This window comes from Chiroxiphia lanceolata, chromosome 14 (genome assembly GCF_009829145.1).
Source record: "Chiroxiphia lanceolata isolate bChiLan1 chromosome 14, bChiLan1.pri, whole genome shotgun sequence".
In the NCBI taxonomy this organism is placed as follows: Eukaryota; Metazoa; Chordata; class Aves; order Passeriformes; family Pipridae; genus Chiroxiphia; species Chiroxiphia lanceolata.
The window spans coordinates 699,489-724,911 of record NC_045650.1 but is presented as its reverse complement, the minus strand read 5'-3'; the positions used below and the strand labels follow the sequence as shown (position 1 = coordinate 724,911).

Below are 25,423 nucleotides of genomic sequence, written 5' to 3'. Positions count from 1 at the left end.
GCCCGGGCGCGGCGCTCGGGCGGGGGATCGACGGCCGCGCTACGGAGCCGCCATCGCTGCTGCGCGGCGGGAGAGGCGGCGGGACCCCCGCGGGGGCGCGCTGGGGCCGAGCACCGCCCGGCAGCGCCGCGGGGTCCTAGTGCCGCCCGCAGGGCTCCGCAGGGTCCCAGTGCCGCCCGCCCGCCCGCACTGCCCCGCTTATCCAGAGACGCCCTGCAGGGTCCCAGTGCCGCCCGCCGGGGGCTCAGGCGCATGCGCGGTAGCTCGCGGCAATGGCGGGAGCGCGCTCCCTGAGCCGGGGGACACGGTGGGATTTCTCCACAATTTCAGCCTTTCCACCTCTCAACCTCCCACCGCACGCTCCGAGGGATGAGGCTCCGCACAGTCTCGGCCACGGAAAGAAAGCTCAGCGCGCCGAGCAGAGCCCGAAGAGCCGCTGTGGCTTCTCCCGTGCGGAGCCCCCTGAAGGGCGGGAGGAGTCCAGCAGAATTCCCGAAGAGGCGTTGGGAAGTGATGGGGGCAAACGACGCTGTTGTCAGTGCCACTTCCCAAGCGCCCGGGGCTGTTGTGTCGGTGCAGCGGTGGCAGATTCAGCACTGTCTGGGCGGGGTTGACACTCCCCAGACCTGGCTGTGCAGCTCCGCAGGGAATTCCACATCTCGCACCCCCAGGAGGCAGCGCCTGCTGCTCATTCTGGACCTCTGAGCCATCTTTGCTTCTGCTCTGCAGCAGCTGCACCAGTTGGTCCCACCCTGTCCGAGTATCAGGCCCCCAGCTCCATCCCCCTGGACACGCAGCGAGGGTATTTTCAGCACTGCTCATTATGACAATTCCACAGAATCCTGAAGCAAGGCACCTCTTCCATGCACTGAGCAACGACAAAAATTACCTATTAGGTTACTTCAGGAGTGTGTCTCTTCCCTGTGGTCCCCGTGTGGCTCTGCTCCGTTCCTCCTCCAGATGGGAATGCTGGGATGCTCCCGTAGGAACTGGAAAAGGAATTGGACATCCCCAGGACCCCAGCAGTCCAGGGGAGCTGTCAGATCCCTGTTTATACCCAAGGCTCCAGGTTAACTCCACAGAGGGGTGAAAAGTGCTGCTTGTTCCATAAACCTCAGCAGTGCCCAACACTGTTTCCCATTAACATCGTTTTCCATTTTCAAAACCAGAATTCCTTTTGATTCTTGTTGCTCTATGCAGATACTTCACTGTCAAAAAAGTCCAGGGAGGTCCCTGTAGACACTGCCTGGAGAACCAGTGGTTTTCAATGCCTTACTCAGGCTTGCACGTCACATAATTTACACTAAATACAGATCAGCCATTACCTTTTGATTAGTATTTGCCTTTTAATTTTAAATTCTTCTTAGTCTGAGAGGTACTGTAATTCCTCTTCCCAATTTTATTACAATGCTAGGTATCCCACGTGACTCAAAGTGTTCTTAAAAAGTGGTTTTTTCCTAGTTGGAATCTCAGGTTATATTTGTCTGAACATAGAAATAAAAATCTATTTCCTGCAGAAACTTTAATTTACTGCTCAAAAAAGGCTACTATGGATCATATGGTTTACAAAAAGAATGTGAGATAAAATGTGAATATATTAAAAGGATAATTATCTAAACAGATCTAGCAATTACAGAAAATGCAGAGAATTCAGCAGTTTAGAAAACAAACAGCTGTAAATCAACCAAGTCCAGGTAGGTTGGATCTACCAGATAAACCTCAACGAGGAAATGACGGGTTCAGTGGCATGGAGAAATAACAGAAACATTTAATCAGGACTAAGCAAAAGGGCTTTTAGAAAATGATGAGAAAAATTCAGGCATCAATCTAGGAACTAATGTTTTTAGTAAAACCATTTTTGTTAACTTTGCAGATGAATCAGTTAGTGACAAAGGCTTTTTATAGGAGGAATGGGAGCACCTCCACAAGGACCCTTGTCATGGAACTGCGGAGGAATTCACTAGTATAAAGTGTCAGGTGCTGAGTCTGGACTGGTGGGACTGGTAATGAGAGCGCCTGTTGGGAGCTCCTATAAACTACAAGTGACTGAAGAGAAAAAGTCTCAGATTTATCATGGAATGGCTGTGAACCAGAAATACAATACAGCCATTAAGGGGACAAATGTGATCCTTTCAATTTAATGGATCATATTCTGTTCACAGAAGAGAGGGAACTCTCAACACTGAAATCCCTGGTGCCTCAGCCATGAGCCACTGTCTGGATTATCCCATTGTTTCTGGTCACCTCCATCCAAGGAAAATTAATTCAAACAAATACAGGTAGGATGACCAGGAACAGAGAGGAGACTAACATTTAATTTTCTCTAAGAAATGAAGGGTTAAGTCTCTATAAAGTCAACTGAACTGAGGACAGACACACAGCATTACAAATACACTGGCACAGACATTACAGGAAGCTCTAAAACTGCCTCCCAGGAGAAGTCAGGGCCAAATCCCAAATATTCCTAGAATGGACCTTTGCTGCCAGTCTGGGCAATTACACCTCATAAACCCCATGAGGGAGTGAACTCCCTGACTCAGCCCCACATCCCCTCTTCCGGCCAAACCCACAGTAACATTCCCTGCTTTCTGGAGAGGAATGCTGCAGGAAGAGATTCCTTCAAGAAGTCCTTCCAACAGAAGGCCTGTAAACCCACCAACCAAATCATGGAATTGTTAAGGCTGGAAAAGGCCTTTCAGACCACCCAGTCCAACCAGCACCACCTCCATGGTCACCATTAACCCACGGCCCCAAGTGCCTCATCCACACATTTCCTGAACACTTCCACCTCTGCCCTGGGTGGAAGGTGGAACATCTGGAAAGCCAGCTGTGATGATCATTCTGCAGTTTTCTTCTCTGGAAATCCCCCCTAAGCTTTCCAAGTGTTGTTCTTTAAATAAGCCCTCCCACTTACACTCTGCTACAGGGAGAGACGCAAAACATTCCTATTATTTTTTCCCATAAACACATTGCACTATTTGAGGTTTTCATCTTTAAATTTAATTAAAGAAAAATGTCTCAAAGTGATGAAGCATGTCTGACTTCCAGCTTCTTTCAATGGCACAAGCCAGTGCAGTAAGTTGTAGAAAGCGAGCTCAGTTAGAATTTTCATTTAAAATAAAAAATAGAGAGAAAACTCTCCAGATGTGAGGTCCTGTTAAAAAAGTGGCTGTTCACTTGTAAACAGAATCAAAGTGTTAAGAACACAGTTTCATACAGCTTAAACAAACCACTTTTCTGAAGCAGTACAAGTATGTTACAACACTGTAAGAACACCAAAAGCAGAAAACAAAAGAATGGCAGAAGAATCACAAAACATTATTTACTAAAGTGATAAATAATTTACGTTGAATGTTAATAGCTTGACATTTTATTGCTCCAATGGTAACATGTTGACAAGGAAATGTAGTAAACTCTCATAGTGGGACAATAACAAACATCTATTTATGGGTTTGCATATAGAGTTTGTACCTAAGCAAGGAAAGCAGAGGAACTTTTTTTTGGATTTATCAAAACCACACCAGATTTAGCAAAAATTTTTTGTCTGTTGTTAAAGCCACCCATTTACAACTGAATCCACACTTCCCAGACTTGTCTGTGCATGCCTTGGACACTTTTTATGATCCTCCTGTGGTAAAACACCTTCCCAGGCATAGGCAGGGGATCAGCAGTAAGAGCTCTGATGCTCTGCCAGTGTTCTTTACTCCTCCAATATTCCTTAGATACAAAACTCACTGGATACAAACCCAAATGTTTCCTGGATAAAAACTAGAAAGGAAAGTTAGTGTCAACATGTTTATATGAAAAATTAAACACTGATTTGGTAGACAGTAGCTGCTTTTAAAAGTCTGCTGAAAACTCCCCCTCCTGAGGTACCAGTTCCCTTCTCTCCTCACTCTGCTGTTGGAACCAGCCAAGGCACTTTCTTACCACTTCCACTCACTTTGCTGACATGAATCTCTGTTATGTTGCAACAGATTCTTTCTCCAGCTGACAACATCCTCCCTAAGCAGGTTTACCAATTCATGCTGACGGCTTTATTGTCAAAAATGACATTTTCAGAATTACCTGGAGATGTTTTTATGTTAAAGCAAAGGAGAGCCCAGGCAAAGCAGAACCTGTGTAGAGAGCTCACAGCAGCACTTAGAGCTGCCCTCACCTTTCAATGAGCTTGGATCTTTCAGATGCAAATATAGTAATTGCTGCTGGCTTTGCATTTTAATGCAAATTTATCTACTTATTAAACATGGATCTTAATGGAAATGGCAGTTTTGGCTCTCCTTCTTTACTAGTTGCTTTATGGCCACATAGTTAAATGTCTATTAAAATACAAAAAAGGAGGCCCATTCATGGTTTGGAGACTGCACAATTAATAATTAAGGACAAAGTAAAATGTACAGAATTTACATAGTTAAAATGTAAACTTTAATGTGCTGAAGTGCTCAAGGCCAGGTTGGATGGAGCTCTGAGCAACCTGGAAGGTGTCCCTGCCCATGGCAGGGGGTGGGACTGGAGGAGCTTTAGGGTCCCTTCCAACCCAAACTATTCTGGGATTCCACAGAAATTGCCTGTTCTCAAATGGAAAAGTACAGTTACAGAAAGAAGAAAATAAGAACTTGCTGGGATTTCTTGAGTTTCTCGCACAAAACCCAAAAATCATTAACAAAGTTCTGGCATAACAATAAGAAACTTCCATTGTTCTGTTAATTAAGCCAAGCTCCCTTCATTTTCTCCAGAAACTCAGGGAAATCCAGAGAACTGCCTGTGCTATTTCAGTTTTGGTTTACCCTGTGTTTTTCTGCCATTATTTTCTCTGCTTCCAGTTAACACTCATCCCAAAAAAATAAAAATAAATTGGAGACAACACTTTGCTTGGTTCTGTGATGGAAATGCAAGTTGCAAGGTGTAGCTGACATTAAACTCGAACCACACAAGAGGTTTTTATTCGTGTTACAAATGCAATTACACACTCAGCTGTCACCAATCTACCAGTCAAACGAAGCTGCTGCATGAAGTGTGCAGATCCCAGACTCTGACCCTCCTCAGCTGTGCAGGAGGAACAGCACAAACTTTGCACAAAACTGGCCTTCTGTAAACACTGTGGACAAGAAATCTGACCTACTACACATATTAGAATGCAATGGTCCTACAAATACTGTGTTTTAATACCATACTGCAAACCAAAAGGATGCAAATACATTCAGAGGAAATCCCAAGTCACCCTGAAACTAAAAAGCAACTTGGGATGATGTTGCAGAAAGTCAAGTTGCTGCAAAGAAATGCCTGGACACTGATGATAATATTCATCCCAACTTGCAGATACTCAGTCGTCTGCTGGTTTAAATTATTTGTAGTTAGGAAAGGGAGAAAATTTGCACCAATTTTCATTTGCTTTCTATTATCAAGTGGTCTTGCTTAGGTCAGTCATTACAGGAAGTTCTTCTACAATTACTTCCCTTCCTGAGATCAGGCAAACAGGGAAGTATCCGAAATAATACTGAATTCCACAAGGCATTTGTGGCTTTCCAGGCACTGCCTGACTGCCAAAACATATGCAGGAGCCCTTTCAACTGCTCCACTTCCTCCCTCAGCATGTTTGGAAATGCCACTGATTTAGATAAAATTCATTTCCACTGGAAAGGATGTCATGTCACTTAACTGTTAAAATGCTGAAGTACAATCACACTACAGTAACAAGGTGTTACTTCAGCTTTGATTTTCAGCTCTTCCAAATTTTTCTCCTTAGTAATGAAGATCTCCAATTATGAGACCTTTTTTTCCGCTTACTTTAAAACAAAACTTGACATCCAAATATTCCTAACTCAAAAAGAGACTTTAGGGTATTTTTTGTTAAGAGTAGCTGCCACCTATCCCACAAATGCAGCTTTTTCAGAGGTGGACACATTTCAGCTTCCTATTTCAGGTGCTGCAAACACCACCCGAAATGCTTTTTTAAAATAAAAAGACAGACAGAAATGCTCTGCATTTTTCATCCATTTACTAAACAAAGTGCAACTGAGCCCTACACATCTGAGAGTACGTACAAACTCCTTATGTCTTTCCCATAAAACCACGTGTGGGTGGGTCTGTACAATCCAAGGGACACGAGCAAATGAACTGTGGGACTGTTGGCAAGAGAGTAAGAGCTATAATACATTCTGTAAACCTTGGCATACCACACTTTACATTATGCAAAGAGTCAATATTTACAATTCCAGAGTGGGTAAACTAATGTCTGATGATTTTGCAAGGTGCAGGACAAACCCAGTGCTGTTGATTGCAAGTCCTATGCAAGCAGGTTATACTAAATTATCACTACGAGACAATTACCTGGACATTCCTACTGAGGAGTTCTACTAGGATTGAGACATTTAGGACGGAATAGAGGGTGACACAGCCTTAGGATACACGTTTTGAGGACAGCAAATATTGAGAAATTAATAAGGCAGCATGCTCAGAACAAGCTGAAGCAGCACTGATGTCAGATCCCTAGTGGCAACTCTATCAGTTACTATGTTAAAAATTCAGAGTGCAACATAGAAGCCTCGTTTAACATAAAAAAATGTGCAAATTGTTCTCTTCTTAACAAAAGAAAGTAACAGCGAGGAAGATATTCTACTGAAGAACATTTTAAGTCACAGCAAAGTAGACCATCTTCTTTCCAAAATCATCTACAAGGCACTAAGGGTAGAAAATGACAGGTAACATAAAAGACCAGTGTTGTTCCTCAGTCAGGTCGGAATATGGGATATTTTGTAAGAACTCTATTAATATTACCTGTTGAAGAAGGGGAAAAAGACAAGAACGGAACACAGTAACCAAGAAGTTCAAACCTTCAGCACAATTTCCAGGCAGCATTTGCTAGTTCATAAGACTAAACATATCTGAGATAGTCAGTAAGGAGGGAATGTTCCCCAGGGGAGCAAAGCAGAGATTCCAGTCATTTGGAAATAGAGGGATTCTGGATGCCTGAATTTTTTGGGGGGACTATCTTTTCCCTTAAAGTCTACACAATCTTCACAGCTATGTGTTAAAGTGGAGGGGGGAGTAGCAGGATCACAGAAATAGTTTGAATTCTGCTTTCCTGAAAGGCCTGTCTCGTTTAAAACTTTGTGAAATTTAGAGCTGGCAAAGAAAGACAAAGAAAAAAGGAAAAGATCCATTAAAAAAAAAAACAAACGCACAACAAAACAAAACTACAAAAATGCAATATTTCTGCACAAATTATTTGAATCAAAGTAATTATGAATACCACTAGAAAAGCGGGATGTGCATTAAAGAACTAGGGACTGGTGCTGGGGTGGGAATCACACCAAGGCATGAAGTGCCAGCGAGTCTCCTCCATTCCAAAGTATAGACCAAAACAAGTGTGTCTGCCCTGCAAACACAGAATTGTCATGAAGGACAAACACATCTGTGGTGACAATGCCTGAGTCCCAATATGTGCCCTGGCTGCTGTTGTTAAGAGGGGATTTTCTGGGTGTGTGTCAAACCCAACTCCACGTTTGTCTGAGAGATTTTTTTGCACAGGGTCAGTCTGGCAAGTTAAGGATTTTCTTTATGAAATCACAGTTATAGGGAATAGCAAATTAGGAACAGAAGTAATACTTACATACTCCATCATATTGCTAGTTTCACATTTCCTTTTACTCAGCTTCCAGTGCAAACCAAGCTAAGAAAATAATTAACAAGGGATTAACATACCACATAACACAGCCTTGTTTGGGTGAGTAATGCCACAAGCACTAGCAATACTGAATTATTAACAACTAGAACACTTTAGGATCAGTACAAAGTATTATAAGAACAATATTATTCTAATATTATTATAAGAATTATAAGACGTAAAATTTCTTCATGCCAATATTCTTAAAAATTCTGAAAAAAACCAAGCACTCTGACTTTTCTTACCTTATGATATAGTCTGTTATTTTCCCATTCTAATAACTTCTGAATTGATCTTCTAGTCTAAAAAGTAGAGTCAAAACTGTATTATAAATGGTTCGGTAGCCATTCAGACGAATCTCACTATGACATTTCTGGCTAAGATTAATTTATAAGAAGTTGGTTTTAGATAAGTAGAACCAAGCAAAAGAGAAATTATCAATGGAAGTCCTACCACTTTGACTCCCCACTCCTACTTTTTTCAAAAAAGGAAACACCCATGGGTTTTTTGTTAATTTAGGACTGCAAATCCCCCAGAATTCACACAGATAGGAAGAGACCCTTTAAATTTAGTATTTTTACCTATCACAGGCAAGCCAACAAACCCAAATCTCCCATATTCCCTTGGCCAAATTCTGCACTCACTACAGATGTTCTCCTGACAACACATCATTTCCATATATGCAATTTCTACTGACCCACACATCATTTACACACACGTAATTCCCAGATTTTTTCCTGTAATTGTGATCTGAATCCTGAAAAACTCTCCCCACCACAGAACTCCAGCTCACAACAAACCCTGCTTGTATTTTCAACTCTTGGCTACCAAAGTGGGACCTTCCTGTTCTGCTCTTTCCATAGCTGTGGGAGAGGAGCTGATTTTTGGAGTTTCAGTGATTTTTAAGGTCACAAAAAGACCACTGTGGTGACCCTGCATGGTATGCACAGAAGTCCATCACCATTCCTTTGCTAAAGGTAATAATGGAGGTGAGCTGCAGCACCTCACTGAAAAAACATACAAAGCTATCTGAGGCAAAGACTCCACGGTGGGGAATCCACACAAAGCTACCCTTGGAATTTAGAAGGAGGTGTTGTTTCCAGTGCCAGCTGTCCCAGTCTCACATTGCAGCCCTTGGACCTCAGCTCCCTTTGTTGCTGGGGAATGTTCTTCCCAGCAGTTTGCAGGACTGGCACAGTGCTGATCCCCAGCAGTGTGGTGGGTGTTGCACTGCCCAGAGGGATATGCCATCCATGGAACACCAGGCTCAGCAGGACAACTGGGGGCTGCTCTTTCCCAGCTCGGGGATGGGCCTGTGCAGGGCTGAGGATTGGACTCCATGATCCTTGGGGGTCCCTTCCAGCTCAGCACATTCAGTGGGTCTGTGAGTGATTTGTCTCTTCATCACTTGGGTTTTCTTCCCTGTTTCTCCTTCACTTACTAAACTTTATCTAAAGACCTACATTTTTCTTATTCTTCCTCTTGTGATTCTCTCCCCCATCCTGCTCTGGGGGGCAAGGGTGTGTAAGGGAGGGGCTGAGGGGAGCTCAGGTGCTCTCTGGGTTCAACTCAGAACAAGAAAAATTAAGAACCATCTTGTGATTGTTGGTGCTGAAATACAATGACACCCCCCATGCACCCCCCACAGAAGCCCTGTTGTTTTCCCTGCTTGTGTATATTGTATATATTCTGTAGCCTTGAGAATGACATTAACACTACACACCACATGGGCATTTATTTTGATTTTTCACAAGCACAAGAATGTCAAATATGGCTTTAAAACTGCAAATACTCTGTTTGCCTATCTCAGGTCCATTCCTCTGCAATAATTACATTTATAAAGGCAGTTAAAATGAGCTAAAACAAGTCCTGTGACTTTGTAGTGATACAGCTTCAGCAATGAGCAGTCAACATGTTATGCCTTTAATGCATTTTATTTTATTATTTTAACCAAAACCTCAGTGCCAGTCAATGTAGCTTTTTCTTGAGCAAGCTGGAAAATTTGGCAAAACACTTGTAGTCTGAAAGCAAGGCCCATTCCTTGGTTTGCTTTTGGTTTGTTTTATTAAAGATCAGAAACTCTGAAAAGCCAGAAGGATTACTTTTAAACAGATTTTTACTTAAGAACTTTTCCCATAATTAAATTAAAAGTGTAAGAGGTTTTTTCCCAGTGCACCTAAATAATATTTGCATTTGAGGATAATAAGATTTTATGGCTACAAGTCTCACAAACTACATAACTGCAAAGAATATCATCACAATATTCCCACTTACGTACCTCCTAAACATTTCCTGCTGTGAGAAATCAATCTAAATGTAAACCACAGAGGTAATTAAAATCATATTTACTTGGTATTACTAAAGTGCTTTTCAAAATTATTACTTTGGACCTGATTATAGAAGGGTCAATTCTCTGTTGTGGGGGGAAGTCTTTAAACTTCCCAAATAGAAAACAAATCTGTGCTTGTTCTTACTAGAAACAGCACAGTAAAACAGGCCAGATGAAGCACAGCACTGAAATGTTATGGTATCTGTTGCATACAAAAAATTACTTTTAATTTAAAAAAATATTCGGGGGAGGGGTGTGAAGAGGAGAAGTGATTTTCAGTCCAGTTCTGGCAGTCTTGGAAGGTCAGTGTCCAGTTCGGCACTGATTTAATTCAATTCTTAAACTTTTGGAGATCCTGGAAATTCAAGTTATCATATACTCCATCCTGTTCTGTGAACTGAGGTGGAAGCAGCTATTCCTAAAACTATTAATTCAACTGGTAATTTGGTGTCACTTACTTCATTAACAAACACATTTTTCCTGTTTTCTGAGGAATGGAAAGCAGAATAACCTTCTGAATGCAAGTGAGGCCAAAGAAAGGTCTTGAAATTGGGATGACATAATTAAAAGTTATTTTATACTGTTTTTAGTAATACTAATAATTGCAAAATCAATCGAATAAGAAGGTGAAGCAGGCACTCACTCTTTTGTTAAGACAGACTACAGGCCAGAGGCTGCAGCCCAGGGTGCAGCAGCAGCACAGGCAGCCGCAGAGCAGCCACTTCACGTTGATGGGCAGGTTCTTCCTCAGACAGGCATTCACTCTGCTGATGCTGGTCTTGAACTCCTCGGGGGCCACCTGCAACACAACGGCTGGGTCTCAGGAAACAGGGGTTTGAACCAGTAACTGCCTCTACAGTTTACAGTGGAACTGGAACAGAAGCCCACGACACAACTGGACCCCACCTCCTGAAGCACCGGTCACCAAGGAGCAGGAAGAGTCACTTCCCTGTGCAGGCCTTGCACAAACCTCATTAAAAAGCTAAACATGGCTTAGATAAATAGCCTCATCTGGGTTTATTGCACCATTGATAAATCAGTTGGCCTGATAACACAGTGGCCCCCAAAGAAAATTAGAATTGGGACCCAATACATGCACTGGCTACACTGACCAAACCCAGGGAACAATGATCTGCTTCCCAAGGGAATATGGGGCAGCTTTGTGGGAAAAGGATGTATCACAAAAACAGATAATATTATCCAGATTCATTTCATACCAGTGCAAGTCTACACTGTGCCTGGGTAAGGTGGACCTCTGCCCACAGACAAATTCCTGAAGTGGTCCATACTGACTTGAAGCCACAACTTCCCTTGTGGCTGCTTCCTAAAATAGGGAAGCCTGGAAAGATATATACTGGATTATATTCAAGGCAGAGCACTGCATCTTGTACAGGGTTATGGATAAAGCTTAGCTGTTGAAAAACAACTGCTTTAAAATAAGGCCTGTTCAGCAGACCTTAGTCAAAATAGTATTTTCTATAAATTGCCACTGCAGAGTCACAGTGGAAACTCCCATTTTCTATCAGAAATAAGCTCATTTCTACAATAGCAGCATGTTTCTTACCTATTTACATACCCCAAATCCCTCATCTCTCTACAAGATCTAAATAACTTGTATCTGGCAAGCCAAGTATGGATTTGAGGCACTGTCTCCAAGATGACACCTTTACTGTAACACAGTCCAGGAGGAGAACACACAAAGCAGAATAATCAGTTCCAACTTCAACAGACTTGACCAAGAAGGCACAGCTCAAAAAAATACCAAAAAAAGAAATCAAAAAATCTTCCCTAACTACTTGCAAAGTTGATGAAAAAAAACCCTGGAATGAGTCTGTACACAAATCTGTGCAACTACACAAGCCCCCAGCCCAACTCTGTCCATCTGGGTCTGCAACACCACCAGAAGTGTTAATTTAGTGACAAAGATTCCTTTGACCAGGAGCAAAGCCCTGGGGCAGGAAATGGAGAGGACCTGCTGCTGCCTCCTCCTATTCACCAGAGCTAAATTTGTTAAAGCATTGCCGGAAAGGCAGCAAATAAATCCAGCATCTGTTTCCTGGCCATTGAGGTGGCCAGGCAGCAGAGTCAGGGGGCAGCTGGGCTTGCACACAAGCCAGGCCTAAGTTAGTAACATAAGGACATGATTTAACATTGGGATTATTTTATAAATATGAAGTATTTATTCTGCACTAATACAGGCTGCCTCCCTCCCATATTACATAGACTGGCTTGGTTTATACACACAACTGGAGCAACTAAAAACATTCTTTATCTATTTTACAACACACACCTTAGTTTAGGGGGAAAAAAAAAGAAAATGGCAATAAAAGCCCAGACATCCTTCCTACTTATTTTCAATGAAAAGAAATCCCATTGTAATGTGGAAAATTGGCCTGGACTTGCATGTCTCTGAAACAAGGTTTTACAGCCCCCTTGGCCAATGCCAGCTGTTGCATTTGGGATATCACAAATACCAGACACACATGAGCAAAAACCTTTCATCTTCAATGTAGGAGAATGTTTTGTAGGAAAGAACAACTGGGCTGTTGCTTGCAGTGACCTGTCCAGCTTGCTGCAGGCAGAGGTGCCTCAAAGTAAATGGAGATTCCTACATTAATTAACATTCCCCACTCCTAAGGAAGTTTCCACGTGCCTCATATTTAGGTATCTTTTGGAATTTTACATGTATCATTCTATCTGTTTATTTGAAAGATAAAAAAAAAAGCAGGTCTTTTTCTTGACCCTTTAATACTTTTGCAATGGAACCCCCTGAGAAAAGAGAATGTCTCCTTTTCCATTAGACACAAAGTTTGCTGGACCTTGACAACACCACTCCCCAACCCCAAATCCAGCTGGACAAACCTACCAAAGGCCATGGAATCTGATTTAGTTTAACAAGAATAACCCTTATCATCAGTGATGACATCCAACATGAAAAGAACTCACAGATTCTTAAATTACAGCTGGCAGAAAAGTGTAGGCCCTGACGAGAGAACACAGGGATGGTGAGATTCCCTATTCCTGGGACCATTTCTAGGGAGTCACTGTCCGCAGTTTGATTCTACTTTGTAAGAACAATGTTGAAGTTCTCTCCTTCCTGTAGAACAAATGGCTACACTAGAAACCAACTAAGGAACAGAACATTTCCATTTCAAGAATGTTGGTCTGATGGTTACCTTAATCATGGCTGGGCTTTGCGAACGAAGATTTGGGAAGGCACTATCCACATTTGCTGCAGGCACGCTGGTGGCTTATGAGGCCAATACGTGACAGACATATCCGATTGCAAAAGGCGCAGCAGAAAGACTCCTTAGATGGTGTAATCTGCAAGACACGGTTCTTTCTGCGTTGCCTTTTTTCCTCGAGAGTGATCCTGCGTGTGTTCTCAAAGGAGACAGCTGCGTTATAGATGCTGTGTCTCCAATTGGAGGCCAGAGTAGACCAGTTATGGTGATCAATATGGCCAAGGCTGAGATGTTGTTTCAGGGAGTCCTTGTATCTTCTCTTCGGGGCTCCTCTCATGCGGCAGCCAGTGGCAAGTTCACCATAGAGCAGGATCTTAGGGAGGGGGTGGTTGGTCCTTCATCCTTGAGACGTGCCCTGCCCATCGCAGCTGTGTTCTCATCAACATGGCCTCAATACTAGTGACAGCTGCTTGCTCTAGTACAGATGTATTGGCCACATCATCTGACCAGTGGATGTTCAGGATTGTACGGAGGCAGCGTTGATGGAAGCGTTCCAGGAGTCGCAGGTGGTGGCGGTAGATGACCCATGATTCGGAGCCGTATAGGAGAGTAGACAACACTATGCTTTGTAAACACCGATCTTGGTGCTTTTCTTCAAGTGTTTATTACGCCATACTCTCTTGTGGAGTTTTCCAAAGGCACTATATGCCTTAGCTAACCTGTTGTCTATCTCTCCGTCGATCTTACCATCTGAGGAGATGAGGCTACCAAGGTAATTAAACTGTTGGACTGATTTGAGCTCTGATTGGCCAATGGTGATGTGGGGATGATGGGGGACTTCCTGAGGTGCAGGTTGGTGGAGGACCTCTGTCTTCTTTAAGCTGACTTCCAGCCCAAAGAGCTCAGCAGCATCTGCAAAGCAGGATGTTAAACGCTGCAGGGCTGCTTCTGTGTGGGCAACAAGGGCGGCGTCATCAGCATAAAGCAGCTCCCGGACAAGATGGTTTAAGGTCTTCAGTCGCCTTAGATTGAATAGACTTCCATCAGTACGGTATCGAATGTAGATACCGTCCTGATCATCGAGGTCTGCTGTGGCCCTTTGGAGCATCATGCTAAAGAAGACAGTGAATAGGGTAGGAGCGAGAATGCAGCCTTGTTTCACACCATTCTTAATTAAAAAGGGCTCAGAAAGTGCATTGCCATATCTGACTTGGCCGTGCTGATCCTCATGGAGTGAGATGATCATTTTAAGGAACTTGGGGGGACAACCTAAACGTTCCAAAATCTGCCACAGACCTTTTCTGCTCACAGTATCAAAAGCCTTGGTGAGGTCGACAAAGGTTACATAGAGACCTTTGTTCTGTTCCCTACACTTCTCTTGCAGTTGTCTGAGGACAAATACCAAGTCTGCTCTCCATTGCTGGCAAAATCCTGGCAAGAATACTCTTGAACAGACTAATACCCACTATAGCAGAAGGAATTCTACCTGAAAGTCAGTGTGGTTTCAGAGCCAACAGGAGCACCACAGGCATGGTTACCTTAATACAGTGTTATGAAAGCACAGCTACGACCTGCTAACTCACCAAATACTTTCATTTAAAGAGAAACCTCTTGGCTACAGCAGAAGATGTAATTACTTGAGATGATTTTGCTAACCCAGACTATTGGATTATTTCTCCCTTTAGGAAATGTAATCACAATAAATATTTCTGTCACTTAGTGACACATCTTCATCTGAAACTAAAGGAACTGGTGACGAAGATAAACCTCATATTGTGATAAACAGAAGTAAGAAACAGTTTGTTGCTGTCAGTTTACAGCTCAGTAACAGTTAAGCTTTGTTACACAGTGATAAGGAACAAAATACCTGTAAATAAAAGAACTGTTCTAATTTAACAATAAAATGGTATCCAAATGAAAGTCACCAAAGAATTTTGTTGATTTTCTGGCATAACTTTAAATCTCACCTTTCCTCCAGGTACAGCTGTTGAAAGGTGGCTATGAAATGACTAATGCATTTCAAACAAACAGAGAATTAACAGCACCTCCTGCACAAAGAAAGCTCCCTAAGAAAGGGCAGTTTTGAGTAATTCTGGAATCTCTTGGAGGGTTGTGTCTGGCTCCTGAAAAGACTGAGATAAGCACAAGGCTCCTGGCTGTGCAGTGCACCTTGTGAAGGGACGGTAGTTCCTTTCAGGCCTTCAAGGGAGGGGAAAAAACAAAAAACATAAAAGGAAAGGAGGGGGTGTCATAATACTTTACAACAGGATACAGAGGATCCACAAACACAGGAAGAGAGCAAGGAAAGCCCAGCAGGCCTGATCTTTCTCCTTCAATCATCAGGATCACAAGCCCTATCAATCACAGGCTGCAGGCGATCACAATGCCCAGCCCACCCTTTATGGCTCCCATTGCACAGTCCTCTCTGGGCAGGACCCTTTTGTTTGAGAGCAGAGCAGCAAACTACACTTTCTCCCTTAAGGTTCACTGCCCCCATCATTTTCTGGTCACCTGGAGCAGTGTGTGCTATTGAGCTACATGTAATGAAGAGTATTTTGTTAAAAGCTATTAAGTGCTTGTTTTAAAACAATTAATAATCCTGTAAAACTGCAACACGCAGAATTTAAATGTAACCAGAATTAAATTTAGGCCAATGTCCAATTATGTTATTAATAATAATGTAATTATATAATATTACATTATTACAAGTTAAATACTGCCTTTCTATTAAGTGTAGTTAAATATTTTCTTAAAACATTCCTTTGAAAAGAACACAGGTTGAAAGCCTGGCTCAGGATTTCTGAACAAGCTGAGCTTGTATCTCATCCTGTAAGATGAATAGGAAGTCAATGTGGCTGAATTAGCCAGGCCAAATTTCTGACCTACCTGGGCTCTTCCTTTATTATTTTATTGTCTGGGCTTTCTCCTCCAATGTACACATTCACCTCCCCCAGGAAAGCAAGAACCATCTCAATTAAACCCTGCAGATGTAGTTACAGGCACTGCAGCTCCACGCTGACTTACAACAGCTCTCCAGGCTCCCGAAAAACTGGGAGGGAGGGGAGGTGGGTGAAGAGGGAGAGGTATTTCAGATTTCAAAAAAGAAAATTAGCAGAAGGTTTCCTACCGTCATTATGTGGATGGGCAAACTGAGGGGCAGGAAGCTGAACAAACTACTGACACAACTCAGTGGGGCATAAACTCCAAAATTTTGGGCTTCTGGGACAAAGGTGCAGCTGGATGGTTTTCCCTATTTAGGATTTTTATTGTGTATTGGATGGATTGTCATCCTTGTCATCCTCTGCTTAAAATCTACCTCTGTTACATCTGTATTTATTAAAAAGGAAAGCAATACCATAGAAAAATCCGTCAAACCCATCTAAGGGCTTCATCTCTTACACTCCATTAGCAGAAGGGATATATTATTAATATCAATTCACAGTGGACAGCAAAGCCATTAAACTTAATGTTGCCCAGACATTCTGAATAAACTATGCCATTGCCTTCCAGCAGCTGAGTACTAATGCAAGTTCACAGTAAACACCTTAATCACAATTTGTTAATACAAACAGTCACGCTGCAATTCATAATGTTAGATTTCATAAGAAGGTAAAAACCAACATTTTAAGAACAGAAGAAGATCTTAAAGTGGTGTCTCCGTTGACTACAATGCTGATTATTGTGAATTATTTAGCAGGGTATTGGAAAAAAACCTTCTTACTGGAAAAAAGACCATATTTTCATTTTCATAGAGATTAAAATGATTGACTGTCTCAACCAGAGGAAGCAGCAGATTATTTATTTCTTGCAATTCATGAAAAGTATTAAAACCAGAAGACCCGCAACTGTGGTTTTAATGTCTTCCATGGCACTGTGTGGCAGGCAGGAAGAAAAATGGGTTTACTATCTTGTTTCATTGGTGTTCTCCCCTGACAAAAGGGAATTCATTTCCTTTCAAGGCTCAGAAAGCCCTTCAAATCCCCAAGATAACAGGATATTGAGACTCTCAGCAGAAGCACATCCCCACACACGGCAAATCCCTGTGCACATCACCCTGTGCCACTGGGACATCCACAGAGCAAATGCCGAGCACAACAACTTCCTCTCTCCTCTCTTTGCTAACTTAAGTCCAAGCAGTCAACTGAACTTGAAATTAAGCTTTTGTTCACTCTCTATTTAACAAGAGGAGGACAATCAAGTGGAAAATGTGACAGGCTGATATTAAGAAGTGTAGGCCTGGGGGGTTGGGTTTGGTTTTTAATACACACAAATATTTAAAGAGAAAGAGATGAAATTATAGAATCAAATTAATTTTAACATTTCTTGCTAGGGATTTTCTATGGGCTTATTTATAACAAACTACAACTTGAGTATAAGAACATGAAATTTTTCTTTTCAAAAATTCTGTGGCTTTCCAGTGATCAGAAGGAGCTTCCCAGGAAAGAACAAGCCTTAGACATGCGAGGGGGTGAAACGCAAGCAGTGTGTGGTATCACCAGCCCTCACATGAGACACTGTCCATCAGGAAGACTTTTCCTGTCAGGTTTAGTGAGATTCTGAAACAAGGCCACAATTCCCAGGCTGACTTTTAGCAGCCAAAAACTCCTGCTTTTCAGTGGTGCTGCTGGCACAATGCTGGACAATTCCAACACAAGGATTTTATTCATCATATTCTGGGGGGAAAACGAAGGAGAAAACCCCCAGCCTGATTTGGCAGGAGTAGGAGACACCATCCAGCTGTGTTTCAGTGCACTGCTGGAGTGACTCAACCTCTGCAAGGGGCTGCAGAGGTGGTGTAACTGTTTAGGATGGCATTAGAAAAAGTAGGAAGAGCCAAACTTTTTCCTTACAAATTCTGGAAAAGATATACAAAGGGGATATAAAATGAAATAAGCACTAGAGAGTGAAAGAGCAGGAAGAAAAAAAAAATCCAAGAGAAAAAAGAATTAAAAATTTTAAAGTCTAAAAAATACAACAATGAAAATAATTTAAAACCGTAACTAAGACTTTTGTGAAGATTTAATTAATAGTTACAAATTATTGTTTCTCAAACCTGCATTTAGTTAGGTGACAGGACTCCAGAGAAAGCAGGAGACTTGTCACTATTAATCTTCAGAACTAAACCATCTCTGAAAATGAACTAAAAACCTACTTAACTTGTAGATTTAACACTGCGTTTTGTTCTGTAAAGCTTCAGACCAAACCGATTCTCTTCCAGAGATCTGTCTAAACACACGCTCAGGGCTTGTCAGACCCTCAAAGAGAGGTGTAGTATCTGAACTCAGTAACTGCACACAGGAGGGAGCACAAATTCCAGGTATTTACAAAGCAAGGTGAAGTGAGTCCTGATTTCCTGGCTGTTGCCTGCATGGAAACAGTGGGTTTTTGCTGTGTTTAAAAACGTCAATAATGATGGCAATTCCTGCAAAGCTTTGTTTTCTTGTTTCAAAGTGCACTGGAGGGATTGGTCAGCAACCAGCTGGTTCACACAGGGCAGAGTTAACAACCTTTAGTGGGTTCATGAGCATGTATCTAACACAGAAACCACTGGATGCACTGGATCTTCCATGGAAAAGAACAGTTTAATCTCACACTTACCTTCCCTGTCAGAACAGAAGGAAATTCTGTATCAAACTTGTTGCTCAAGCCAAACCTTGAAAACAAAAGAGACAAACAAAATATATTCCACCTAACTTATTTTGTTTCCCTTAATCAAAAAAACGTAATAAGATTTTTTACTTTAGAAAAAAGAAAACTCTTCATTTCTTTTGCCTTTAGATTTACATTATTTCATGAGCTTTCCATCTCAGTTTATATAAGGTCTCATGTATCCTTTAAAGGTCATTTCTAAGACAGAAATACAGCTTGCTGCCTTATTTAATAACTCCAAGTCCCAAAAAAAGTGCAAAAATTCTGTTACAAGTGGATGGCAGGAAGTTTCAATCTTTGCTATCTTTACAAAAAACCCTCCAGCTGTTAAATTCCAGTTTTACTGTGTTCAATAATTCTTTGACTCATGCAATTGTTTCACATGCAACAGATGAAGCTTGTTATAAGGAACCCGTTCATCATCATCATCTTAGAAATTTATAAGCATCTGGGTTTAAAAAACTGCTTTGGGCTGAGTTAAAATGTCTCATGCAAAACATGTAAGAGCCTCCCAAAGAACAGTTTTACAGCTGTGAACTTCAAGCAAATTAAGTCTCAGGTATGACTGTGGCTGCTCTTCATTGGAGTGTTCTGGGTTTTGAACAAGAGGGTTTCATTATAACCAGAGAAAGCTACAGGGAACTGGGCTTTGCTTGGAAACCTGTTCCCATCAGCTCCAGAACTCCTGAACCTTCACAATTCAGTGATTTAACAGAATCCAGCAGCAGCTGGCCCTCAGTACCTGGATGTTTGAATAAAGCTTCACGTTACATTTGCAAGTTAAATATCTTGGATATCAGGTCCACCATCAGCTCTGCTGAACTATCTCCTGAGTATTTGTCTTGAACAAAAGAAAAAAAAAACCAAAAGAAGAGCACAAATTCATTTGGTATTGCTGTATTTATTGTAGGAACAAACCTGGAAAGTACTTGCTCTGGTTTGGGTTGGAAGGACCTCAAAGCTCAGCTGGTTCCAACCCCCTGCCCTGGGCAGGGACACCTTCCATGAGACATCAGCCTCCACCATTACATCACACACACAGTCCTGGGCACCCTGCAGCAGTCCAGGTACCCAAAACTGACCCTGAAACTTGTTTACAAGGATCAAAACGAGTCAAACCAACCTTAAAGAAGAGAGAGGCACAACAGAAGAACTTGTGCTGGCTTTAGAAATCCAGCAAGCTCATTGAAATGTCTGGCAACACTGGTGAAGGCCAAGCCAGTTCTGCAATGAATAATTTAAGTCAGAGCCTTTACTCTTGTCAAGAGCATCATATTGGAACACTGGTTGTGTAAAACATGAAAAAAAATCCACCAAAACAGTAAAAATAATAAGATTTTAGGCAAGCACAAAGGTTACTAGTATAGCACATTTCCATTCTCAGTGAATGTAATCTGCCAAGTCAGCCTCCACATTTTGTAGTTTTTCTTTTTAAGTTGAAGTCTTCTAAGTTTTGTAATATATATTTAGTTTTAAGGAAGCTTGAAAAGCAATGGAGTAATCCTTTCAGTCTTAAAAACAGCCAGAAAAGACTAACAATAGGAAACACACACACAAGGCTGTTTTGAGGAGCACAGAGTTCTCTGTGCATCAGCAAAGAAACCACCTGAAACGATGGCAAAGGAGTAGCAATCAGACAACATAATAAAAGAACTACCGGAAAGTCCAGGTGATACTCAGAATTATTTATTCTACCCATGTAAGAGACTAATTCCACTAAACCATGCCAAAGGTCCACCTCTCCCAGAACACTGACTCTTACAGGGGCCAGGAGCAGAAGCCTAGGAGACAGCAAAAAAAACCCAAACAATAAAAAAGCAAACATGTACCAGCAGTGCCACAGAATCCACCCCTGACCTTCAACAACTCTTACTTCAAACACTTCCCAAGCCACAGGTAGTGCCTTTCATCTCATCGATCATATATGCTCATTAAAATTCCCACTGCACCCCCAATTTCCATAAAGAACAATATAAATTAGTGCTGATTTAGAATTCTGATTAAGAATGCAAGATCACAATATATTTTATTATGTTCAGTTTGAAGGTTGATGTCATGAAACACGTTTAAACCCAAACCTTTTATCAGTTGCCAAAACATTCCCTTCAGTGTAGCACATCCAAGAAACTTCAGTTACAGAAAGGCACCTCTCACACTGACACCCGCAAATGGCTAAAAGGATATAAAAGTTTTAACTACACTGAAAACAGGACTGTGCCACATTAAAATACTGCATTTAGTCAGCACCACTGATGGCCTCTAGAACGCTTTCACTAAAGTGCCTCTAGGAGTTTCACAGACTCCCCTGTGATTATTTACCACAGTTTAGAAATACGAAACTCCTGTTAGGTAGGGCAGTGGGGTGGTGATTCAAGAACTAAATAAAATAAAGATTTGAAGGAGGATGTTATACAGTTGTACAGCTTTGCAAGCAGCTCTGTAAAAGCACTGAAGTGTTATTGGAATATTAATGTAAAAAAAGTTAAGATTTAAAGTCTTGTTCAAGAGATAATATTAGACTTCCTACAACAGACTAGTGATCTAGCGTGATCAGGCCTACAGAGCCTTCTAAAATTCAGTATATTTAAAAATCATTGTGTAAAATCAATTCCAGTACCTGTTCTTAAAGTCCTTGAAAGCATCAGTTGGTGGTGACTTATTTCTAGGTCAGTTCTCTGACTCCTCAGTGAGAGCTGCCCAAAGCGTAACATTTAGAAATTCAGATCAGTCACCCACATACTTGGGTTGCACTTTCTCACTGCATGACAAGTATCTCTAAAAGCAAGGCACTGTTTCCTACAGGCTGGAACAGAACTAGGATGACCTCACTTTCCAGTTCTGTCCCTCCTTCCCTGATTTCATGTCTGGCATCAGACAAGTCCCATCACCTCATTTTCCCCCATCAGTGAAGTGGGGAGAACACAACTTCTCCAAAGGAGCTGTAATAAGATATATTCCTAAATCCCTCCAATTAAAGACTGAAAGGAACACCCTGAATCACCAGTCACAAACCTCACCTGCAACAGGTACCACAATAGAAACTTCTATTAGTTCACAAAGCAGGACCTCAGGTTTCTGTGCCCAGAAGATTTGAGAAACACTCTCATATCTAGAAGGGACATATTTACAGGTGCTTTGTCTTCTTTTTTTAAATTTTGACTTAAACAGCGCTTCTTTCTCCTTTCTCCCCTCCTGTATTTATAGATAGTAATCAGCCTCACTGGACTGCACAAGCTAAACCCATTCAGTGAAGCTCTCCAGCTCCTTTTTGTTCAGCTCCTTTCCCCACACCTAATCCAGGTTACATTGAACCTCCCTGGAACAGAGGAGCTCAGGTCCCACACACTGCTCTTAGGAGGCATCAGCTCAGCTTTGTCCAGCATAAAGATGATATTCACCAAGAAATGAATAAATAATAAAATAAATATCCAGGTAAAGATGAAATTCATCAAGAGCCCTGAGCTGAAATCCTCTTGAACAACTGGCATTTCTCTTCCTAATTTCGGACATTTCCTGTGAGGCCAGCAGAACTATCCGAGGGTGTCTTTACCCATGGATGATGCTTTGGGAAATGAAGTTTTTGGTAAGTACTGGGAGCCTGAGGTCACTGGCTCTTGAAATATGCAGAAGATGGAGTAATATCAGACAATAGTCAAATGTCATCTCATCACAACTGGTTCTTCCCTCCCTTCCCCAGCTGATGACAACAAGCTTTTCATCAGCACCTGGTCTGTGGGTCCCTGGGGCACTCCCACAGAAAACAGGATGGAACACCGAAAGTTAACTTCCAGCCAAAACTAGGAGGTTTCAGACCTCAGCAGGAATCACAAGCTGTATATTAAGGGCAATAATATGCTTAAAGGCTATTTCATGACCTCATTGCCATCCATCCACATGGACTTAATGATATGGAAAAATCACATAGGATAAATAAAACCTTATAACCGAGTTACAGTTTGTTTACTACTCTGTTTCTGAAAGTTATTGTCTTTGCTTTGCTGAGCAGATGACTCAGTCTTCACTAAAAATGCCTGTGTTGAGATATTTGGATACGCCAAGCAGAGTCCCACTGACCATGCCAGAAACAGCAAACAAGGGGTTTATAACTCATCAAAATGGAATTTCAGAAGCGAAGGCATTTACTAGGACCTGCTAATTCCTCTGTGCTAAAAATCAAAAGCTTTCTGAAAACAATAAATATGGCTGAGAGCTAATTTTTTCAAAGTAAGAATCTTGAACAAGATGAGAATAAATTTTGCCAACCACTTTCACATACATTCTCTCTGTCTTTCTCTCTCTGAGTAAAATAAAACAAATAGACTTTTCATGGTCACTCTTACCAAACAAAGTCAGTGGAAAAAGCAAGATCCTGCTAAATACCCTGGGAAGCTTCTCAATTTATGTTTAGTACTGTTGGATAATGCAGAACAGCTCTGTCAAGGAGAGCAGCTCACTGACAAGGGCAGACGAATAAAAACTCTCATGCAAGAAACTAACAGAGTTTGAATCTCCCAACTTGGGAGTTTTATAAGAGAACTGTACATGAAAAGCTGAAGCAGCAAATGACCCCGGAATTTGAGAATTATCCCTTCCCTATACTCCAAAAGTATCCAAGAAAGCCAGTGTCAGCTTAAGAACAGAAGGCATCTGAAACAATGGGAAACAATGGCTTTATAAAGATAACTGGTTTTCTTTACTAGTGTCTGACTTGTCAGGACAGAAATTTTATCAGCAGTTGTTCCAGAGAGGTTCAGAAAACAAACACAAGTTTTCCTGGCTGACGTATCCCACCTCAGTAACTGGAGCAGGCTGATTTCAAAAGCATCTGTGTGATCAAAACCTGACAGAGTTCCAGCACTGATACATACTAACCACAAACTCTTGGGAAGCAGAACAGTTCCCATTCATAGGGAAGTTCAGATTATGTACTCCAATGTCCAGAGCTTACTTGCATTTTATTGGTAACATCCACTAACTGGTTTTATTAGTTTAAGGGGATTTAAAAATACATCATGAGGTGATAAAAGCTGCCGTCTGTCACACAGGTGGGGATATCTGTTACAGGAGGAAAGCTGAGGAGGGGCGGGAGAAAGGGAAAATGAGTTGAAAGGGATTCAGCTCAGGTGGCTGCAAGGGTAACTCAGGATTTCCATTGACAAGTACTGCTTTCTTCTGATGGAGACACCCCTAGTTTTGGGAGATGCTCCTGTCCATCCCAAGAGGTGCTGGAGCCAAGCAGGAACTTTAAGGAACATCACTGGCACAGAAAAAGCAGTACAGAGGACAAAGCAAACAAGCGTGTAATGTTTTTTCCAGGTAACTCCTAAGATGGGTCCATGGCATTATGGCAACTTTGCTTATGTTCCACCTCTCCTTTAGTGAGGCCACTAGCTATCTGGGGTCAGGGCAGAGGGAAATCCCATCAACAGAGCAAATGCACTGTGATGCAGCAGAGCACCCCCCCGCTGGCACCAGCTCCATGCAAACCTGATTCAAACTTACAGGAGGACACAGTACCACATCCAACACAATTTTCCCTTGAGATGGGAGAGCCTTCCCCACCCATTGCTTTCACTGCAGAGTTAGATCACACTGCACCTATTTACAGAAAGAAACGTGCATTTTGTGCAATCCAAAGGCAGAGCCAAAGCAACACAAGATGGGCCTCTGCAATACAGCACCTTCAGTACTTCCCTCCCTGCCACGAACATCAAAGTAACAACAACAGCTTGTTATGGATGTGCTTGATTCTATTAAATCTTCTGTTTACAGGAGTAAGAACGTTAAAGATTCCTACGAGTAAACATCACATATGAGAAAACACAGCTTGCTCATCTTCTGTTCAATGCTGAAATGAGCAGCAAACATTCTGGCTCATGCCGTGTTCCGTGATAAAAACACTCAATCTGAACCCAACTCAGAACGAAGTTTGGAGCAGATGAAGCCCAGCCCAGCCCCGAGCCTGCTCTGCAGTGCAGTGAGGGGGTTCCGCTGGGGCACAGCGACATGGTCTGAACGGGCTGCCCGTCCTCGCATCGCCTGGACTTTGCTTTTTATCGAACAAATTGCTCGGGTAAAGCGGAGCCCCAGGGAGGGCTGATCCACCTCCGCACCCACAGCCAATTCCCGCTGCTCATTCACGGCCCGGGGCTGCCTGGGGCTACGGGAGCACCGAGTCCCGCGTTTCCACGCGTTAAGAACACAATTCCGCTCACGGAGCGGGTGGCGGGGGCGCAGGGCAGCGCGGCCCTGCGCTGAGGGACGGCCGGGACCGCCAGGGCCGGGCACGGAGCTGCCGCTGCCCTCACGCTCCCGGCGCTCCCGCCCCGCCACGCCGGCCCGCCACGCCGCCAGCGCTCCTTCCTTACACGGTGATGTGCCCGGCGCCTCGCACCGCCACGGGGTCGGGCGCGTCACGGGGCCGCGGCAGCTCCTGGCTGCGCACCACAGGCTCGGGCTCGTCCTGCTCCTCGTCCTCCTCCTCCTCCAGCTCGTAGATCGTGTCGAAGTCCGCCATGTTGGGCAGCAGGACGCTCATCGCCAGCCCCCCGCCCTCCCGCCGCGCCTGCGCACCGCGCGCCGGGGGCGGGGCCG

The 25,423-nt window shown here is 42.7% G+C and overlaps 1 protein-coding gene across 2 annotated transcripts; it reads right to left on the bottom strand.

Annotated features, from left to right (window-relative positions):
* Positions 1-2,984: 2,984 nt before the first annotated feature.
* CHIC1 (cysteine rich hydrophobic domain 1) lies at positions 2,985-25,420 on the bottom strand. 2 transcript variants are annotated; one of them, XM_032701637.1, is made up of 8 exons: positions 24,332-25,057; positions 20,908-21,001; positions 20,525-20,610; positions 18,779-18,783; positions 10,639-10,794; positions 7,912-7,968; positions 7,613-7,672; positions 2,985-6,777 (listed from the first exon to the last, which is right to left on the bottom strand). In XM_032701637.1, the coding sequence occupies exons 1-8, from the start codon at positions 24,393-24,395 to the stop codon at positions 6,682-6,684; spliced, it is 618 nt and encodes a 205-aa protein (XP_032557528.1). In that variant the 5' UTR covers positions 24,396-25,057; the 3' UTR covers positions 2,985-6,681. The 2 variants fall into 2 exon arrangements, with proteins under 2 accessions (XP_032557528.1, XP_032557529.1); XM_032701638.1 differs by lacking the exons at positions 20,525-20,610; positions 20,908-21,001; positions 24,332-25,057 and adding an exon at positions 25,198-25,420 and having other exon boundaries at positions 18,779-18,833.
* Between the last annotated feature and the right edge of the window lie 3 nt (positions 25,421-25,423).

Bases quoted from the DNA above. Each gene is read 5' to 3' on its own strand.
- CHIC1 (XM_032701637.1), bottom strand. From the start codon at position 24,395: ATGGGTGGGGAAGGCTCTCCCATCTCAAGGGAAAATTGTGTTGGATGT. The intron at 21,002-24,331 runs GTAAGTTTGAAT...ATATCCTTTTAG, and splicing joins ATGTGGTACTGTGTCCTCCT to CCATTTGCGGGTGTCAGTGT. The intron at 20,611-20,907 runs GTTTGGGTTTAA...GCTGTCTCCTAG, and splicing joins GTTTTGGCAACTGATAAAAG to GCTTCTGCTCCTGGCCCCTG.